The 6,620-nt window shown below is 45.3% G+C and overlaps 1 protein-coding gene across 5 annotated transcripts in view; it reads left to right on the top strand.

Annotated features, from left to right (window-relative positions):
• Nucleotides 1–6,620, top strand: part of LOC102755137 (major histocompatibility complex class I-related gene protein) — a 15,590-nt gene that overhangs the window by 2,832 nt on the left and 6,138 nt on the right. For all 5 annotated transcript variants that reach the window (XM_006754485.2, XM_006754484.2, XM_006754486.2 and 2 more), the window contains exons 2-3: nt 5,142–5,402; nt 6,088–6,363. In XM_006754485.2, coding sequence (XP_006754548.1) covers nt 5,142–5,402; nt 6,088–6,363 — 537 coding nt within the window. The remainder of the gene's footprint in view (nt 1–5,141; nt 5,403–6,087; nt 6,364–6,620) is intronic.

The following is a 6,620-nucleotide window of genomic DNA, read 5'->3' as shown; positions in this document are numbered from 1 at the left end:
TACATTTAAAATTTAAGTCGTTTATCCATTTTGAGTTTATTTTTGTGTATGGTGTAAGTTGGTGGTCTAGTTTCGTTTTCTTGCATATATCTGTCCAATTTTCCCAGCACCATTTATTGAAGAGACTATCTTGGCTCCATTGTGTGTTCTTGCCTCCTTTGTCGAATATTAATTGAGCATATTGTTTCGGGTCAATTGCTCATACCTCCCATACAAGGAGTCCCTTCTCAAGGTCTCTTCATGTTCCTCATCTGGAGTGAAGGCTATTTCCTGCCACGACCCTGACTGAGAGTTCCTGAGCACTGAGGGATGCTGATAGGGAAGAGAGCCAGGGTTATTAAAAAAGACTTGGTCTACTTGGTATATGAGCCTAATGCTGGCCCTGCGTAGGAGCTTCTAGAGGTGGAAATGCAGGGAGTGCTTGGGAGCACAGCTCTAGGAAGTGTGAAGATAACTCCAGTTTCGCTTCCAGTGTGTTGCTTTCCTCGGCTCCATAGCCTGCAGTAGACTGCTCCTTCCTGTGTGCTCCCATAGCTCCTGTTCACAGTTTTTTAATTTCCTATTTGCAAAAATCTTTCCTTCAAGGCTCGCCTTAAAGCCAGGGAGAGATCTCTTCATTTTTCTTTTTCTTTACTTCCCCAGCACTACCTAGTGACCAGTAGACACTTAATAAATGCCTCCTGAGTGAATTTATGTTCAAAGGTAATGTCCCTAAGAAATTGAAATTATCTGACTGTGAGCCAGAGAAAACTTGAGCAGTAATTACGACTGTAAAATTGCAACTGTAGTTTACTGTAGTTGCAGAATGTGTATGAAAACAGAAAACCAAAAAATGTTGTTTCATGCTTTACAGCTCATCCTCTTCTTCGTTTCAACCTGTGTGAAACTGTCCCTGGTGGCTGCAGTTAGCTAGGGCCCTGCATAGGATCTCTCTTGCATAGCCATAAGTGGTTTGTATGCTTAATCTTGAAATAACCAAGGTCAGACTCTTGATATTACTCATAATTTTATGGATGCATATCAACCTGCTGTATCAATTTGCCTCACAAATGATGGAATCCTTCACAGATAAAGACTGATGGTGTCTAAACCCCTAAATTGACAACTGACCTAGTATAAAAACACAGACTTACAGATTATCTGTTTAGAAATGACCTTGACTTCAAAGAGTTAATGTGGGGAAATATGGACATTTGCTATAGACTTTATTAGACTTCAGTCTGTTTCCATGGAGCTGTTACCAAGGTACATGCAGTAGAAATTTCTCCAAGACAACGTTTTACTCCCCTAAGGCTCTCTTCTTCTTGGTTGACATGGAATCTGTCTAAATTGGAGAAATTCAAGTAATTTGTAGATATTCTTTCTGACTAGTTGGAATATCTATTTTCACTAAAATCCATTGACCTTAGCCATCCTCTTACCCCGCTTGCTTTATGAAACCCAGATTGAGATAGATGACAAGGGACATTGTTTCTGATGTCCAAATTTATATTTATTATCAAAACCCTTTCAAGAATATAAGGATCAAATCGGGTTCCGTTATGACTTCAATAAAATTCACAAAATTGGAATTTCCCTGGGAAATATGAGACATATGGTCATCATTGTATAGAGAGAGAAGAAGAAACCCACCAGAGCTCATTCATTCATTTCTTCTCAAATGCTCTACATGGTCCTACAGTGGTGTCCTTGCTATTCCTTAAACACAGCCTCCTCAAGGACTTGGGCTTGCTGTTCTTTCTGGAAGGTTCTTCTCCCACGACTCACTTCCTCACTTCATTCACATCTCTGCTCAACTGCCACCTGCTCAGAGAGGACTTTCCTGATCCTTCTGTCTAAAAGATCAGCCTTCTTCACACTTTTTATCTGCTTTATTTTTCTTCACAATTTTCATCACTACCTTCTAGAAATTAGCTTATCGGGCTGGGGCTTTGACGAGTTCGTTGATGCATCCCTAGCTCTAGGACTATGCCTACTGCAAATTCAGAAAAGAATAAAACTTATACTAAAGGAGACATTGGTAACCTCCAAAAGGGTGGCTTCCAAAGAGTAGCTAAAATGTCAAACTGTCCCGTTCAGCACTTTCATGCCCTAAGTAAGTTCCTGCAGTTAGACGAGTTCTGGCTGCTTATAGAACCGTCCACATTCACTGAATGCTTGGTTTGAGAAGTGTCCAAGGGTTCTCTTAACTAAAAATATCACCATCCACTTCTCCCCCTCATTCCCAAGATGCCTAAAATTCCAAACAGTGGTTCCCAGAAATCATAGTCATTCTGACTGTATTAAGGCATCAGGCTACTTGGGAGGATCAGCAAATAATAGGGACTTTGTTGACCTGGTTATCCAATCAGGGCCCACAGCTTGTAGGAAGGTTCTAAAGCCTGAGCCTCTAGGGACTAGGGGAATCAGTGACAGTGAATCATTCTAGACACAAGGGGGCAGGAGAGAGCAATGGTGATGGAGAGGGGAGCCTATGATAGTCTGGGCTGGAGAAGTGCCCCTGCCTTAGGACCAGTTAGGTGTCAGGACAGAGGGGAGTGAATCCTGGCTCCTCCACGTACTGATTCTAAGGCTGATCTTGGGCCATTTCTTCATCTCTCTGAACCTAGTGAAATGGGAATTCTAGAACCTATCTCATAAGGTTGCTATGAAGGGTAAATGAAACGCATTACCGAAGGCTTAGCCTGATACCTAGCACATGGTACATGCTCAATAAATAAGTGCAATTCTCATGGTTATGACTCAGATGCTGCGGCCCTCCATAGCTCTTTGAAGGCCCAATTTTGTGGAAGGATCATCACCTCCTCCTTGGAGCATTCTGGATTGCTTCACGAGAGAGCAGCTCTCTTTCCTCTGAGCACTCGATCATGTCACTTAACTACTTGCTGCTATGTGTCATTGCACTGTATTTATTTATGTTACAAGTTCTCCTATAGTAATGTATGTTCCTGGAGGGAAGAACTAGTATCTGATTTGTTTTTCTCTTCCTAACATTGCTCACAATTCCATGTATGTGGTATATACCCAATAAATAAAAATTGCCCCCATGGATGCATATCTGAAAACACTATCAATTATTTTATAACCAGTGATTTTTACAGCCTTTTGTAAAAGTGGCCTCGTCAGTTAATCTATAAGTTAAAGGAACGTAATTTAGAACACTAAGTAACCACTGTGTCTGGTGTAAGCGTTGTTTGGTTGTGTTGCTCAGGCTTTCCAGCGATGTCTATCAGAGGCTCTTGGGACAGGCAGCCGAGGCCCTTTGAGAAGCAGTTTTACTGGCCTGAACAGACCAAATTCAGAATCGTAGATTTCAGTTCAATAAGTGAGTTGATACTGATAGTCTATTCGTGGAAAGGAAGAGAGAAACCCAATTTCATAATTATTGGAGCAAGAAGAAAGAATCGGAAGATTTTTTTAGATGGGATCCTATGAAATTGCCATTTTAGGAGATAAAAAAATGATCAAATATAGGTCTTTTCAAGTGACTCAACCTTCATAATTCTACTTCATCTGATCATCCGGGTAATATATCCATAGGATATAAATGATCACAGGGTCTAAGGTACCATGAGAGAGGGGATGATGGACTTTCCCCTCTCTCTTCTGTTGAGTCACTGATTTCACATCTGTCCACCAATCTCCCATCACAGCTGAGGTCGAATTTTGGAAGCCCAACTAAGGAGCAAGCGTGACTTGTACCTATGGACACACCAGATGGATAGCTAGGCCCACAGTGAAGAAAGGGGAGAGGGCTGAGATGTCCTGGAGGGGGGCCAGGCTGCAGCTGCAGGAGGGGTGGACAGGCAGATGACGGACAGATGGAGGCCAGCCTCTGGGGGCGGAGCAGCCTTTGAAGTCAGGCTGGCAGGCAGAGAGCTGCTCCGCAACCAGGAATCAGACTGAGACTGAGGTCGGAGAAAAGGGCAGAACACGGGACTTGGACAGCATTGTCGACAGACCATATTTCTCTTTACTTACCTCTTATAAACTCTAGTAATGCAGACTGTTATGAAGTGATATTTTTAAGAAGAAAGCGACATTACAAGAATTGTCAATATTGTGTGTGGTAAGGTCAGTGATGTTCATTTAGAAAAGATTCTCCTGTTGAGCAGAAGTGCCCCACGATGTTAATACCTTTATTTTTTTTTTTAACTTGGTGGCATGTTCTTCGCATGTAGACGCAGCTGTCATACATGGAACCCCATATTCCAAGGGTACTTCTATACCAATCTGACTTAGCTCAGTAACACCATCTTTTTCCCCAATTCCTTATTCCTTCTCCTCTCTCATTCTATGCCTAGAATTTTATTTCTATGAGGTTGTGTTTTGTTTTTTTCTATGAATAACTGTGAAAGCGATTCCTACCCATTTCTCCAGCCACAGGCCTTCTTGCTGCTCTTGGAACATGCCAGGCAGGTCCTTTCCGCAGGACCTATGCACCGTCCCCCCTGCCTGACCCCCTCATTCCCTACAGAAGTCACCTTCTTGGGGAGGCCTTCCCTAACCATTGCTGTTTAACATCGTATTGCTTAGTCCTCTTTGCAGCTTTATTTTTCCCCATTGCACTTTTTTAAAGGCATGTTATACATTTCATTTATTTTGCATTGTCTCTCTCCTCCCTTCCCCCCATAAGGGCAGACACTTGCATCCGTCTTGTCTGTTGTGTGCGCAGGGCCTAGTGCAGAGCCTGGCACAGAGGAGGCGCTCAGATGTCTGCTGGATACACAGATGGATATCAGGGAGGTGTGAGAACGAATGCTCACAATCTGTTCTTCCTCTTGCCTCCATCTTTAAACAGTTGCATGTCTGCAAAGCCAGAGAACCTTTCCAGATGTGGAGAAACAGCACCGTTTCAAAGTCAGTGACAGATTCAAGCATACTTTTGCAGACTCCAAATAAATTCGATTTCAGCTCTGCTCCCCTTTATGAAAAAGGCTCCAGGTCTTGGGCTAAAGTTCTCAAGCCCTTTGCAGCCCCAGTTCCTGGGACAGTGATTCTGTAAGAGGAGGCAGCAGCCGGTCCAGGGAGGAGTGGGCACCGCTGAACATGGAGCCGTGCGTGGGGATTACAGAGACGGCAGCTTATGGGCCTGGATGGTCTGTGACTCTAAATATCTTCCTTCTTTGCCTCCCTCCCAGGGACTCACTCTCTGAGATATTTCCGCCTGGGCGTTTCAGAACCTGGCCATGGGATCCCTGAATTTCTCTCAGTGGGGTACGTGGACTCGCATCCCATCACCACATACGACAGTGTCTCTCGGCTGAAGGAGCCGCAGGCGCCGTGGATGGCGGAGCACCTGGCGCCGGATCACTGGGAGAGGTACACGCAGCTGCTGCGGGGCTGGCAGCAGACGTTCAAGGTGGAACTGGAGCGCCTGCAGAGACACTACAATCACTCAGGTGTGAGCGCAGCAGATTGCTTCCCCTCCCTGGGGCCCACCCTGGCCAAGACCGGTCCCTGGGCCGACAGCGCGTGAAAGCTTTTGCCGAGTTGCCCTTTCTGTGGCTTTTGGCAAAGCCTGGACAGTTTGCTGGATGGGGTTCCGTGCCTGCCATCTGCCTGTGCATCTTCCAAATTGTCTGTCGTCCCGAGGAGCCCTTTGTCCTTTGCCCCGTGTCCTGATCCCAATATCATTCAGGCTGGTGACCTGTATCTTCTCCTTTCCCATCTAAATGTGGCCATTCTGTGTCTCATTTCCTGGTGGCCAGGCTGAGTGAGTTCCTCACGTGTGCATAGTGACTTAGGGCATTAACTTTTCCAGGGATATTTCTGGCTCCTGCATATCTCTCGCTCCACTGCACTATAAAGTTTACCCATTAATCATTGCTATTATAGGAGTTATCCTATAGTTCCCCAAGGCAGGAATGATCACATTCCTTTGGCACACAGTAAGTATGCCACGAATATCTGTTGCTAGATGGGATCATGTCACAGGAGCCTCCTGGAGACAGTGATGCCGTGGTGGGCCTGTGGGGTGCTCTGTCCTGGGGTGGAGGATGCTCCCAGCCACACCCCCACTCCCATCGCCAGGGCCTTCACCTCCACACCCTGTGTAAACCCTTTCCTGGCCTGTATGTGTTGCAGGGTTTCACACTTACCAGAGGATGATTGGCTGTGAGTTGCTGGAGGATGGAAGCACCACAGGATTTTTGCAATATGCATATGATGGACAGGATTTTATTATCTTTGATAAAGACACGCTCTCCTGGACAGCTGTAGATAATGTGGCTCACATCACCAAGAGGGCGTGGGAGGCCAATTGGCATGAGTTACAATATCAGAAGAATTGGCTGGAAGAAGAATGTATCGCCTGGTTAAAGAGATTCCTGGAGTATGGGAAAGACACTCTACAAAGAACAGGTAAAAAGAAGGGAGAACACCTTGTCCCCGCGCCCCCAGAACCCTGGTTTTATAACTACCTCTAATCTAGGTTATAGTCATCTTACTCTGAAACACACCTTGGTAGTCAGACCATCATGATCTGTGACTCCCTGTGAAAGCTTCCCCAGTTGCTTTTATCAGCATCTTGACGGATTCAGCAATCCCGCTTGAGAGAGTGGAGTGCCCCCGGGGACACCTTCTTTTGTGGGGATCCAGTGAGACGAATCCTTCCATCT

The sequence above is a fragment of the Myotis davidii genome, unplaced genomic scaffold (genome assembly GCF_000327345.1).
Source record: "Myotis davidii unplaced genomic scaffold, ASM32734v1 scaffold591, whole genome shotgun sequence".
Lineage (NCBI taxonomy): Eukaryota > Metazoa > Chordata > Mammalia > Chiroptera > Vespertilionidae > Myotis > Myotis davidii.
This window is presented reverse-complemented; position numbering and strand designations above follow the sequence as displayed.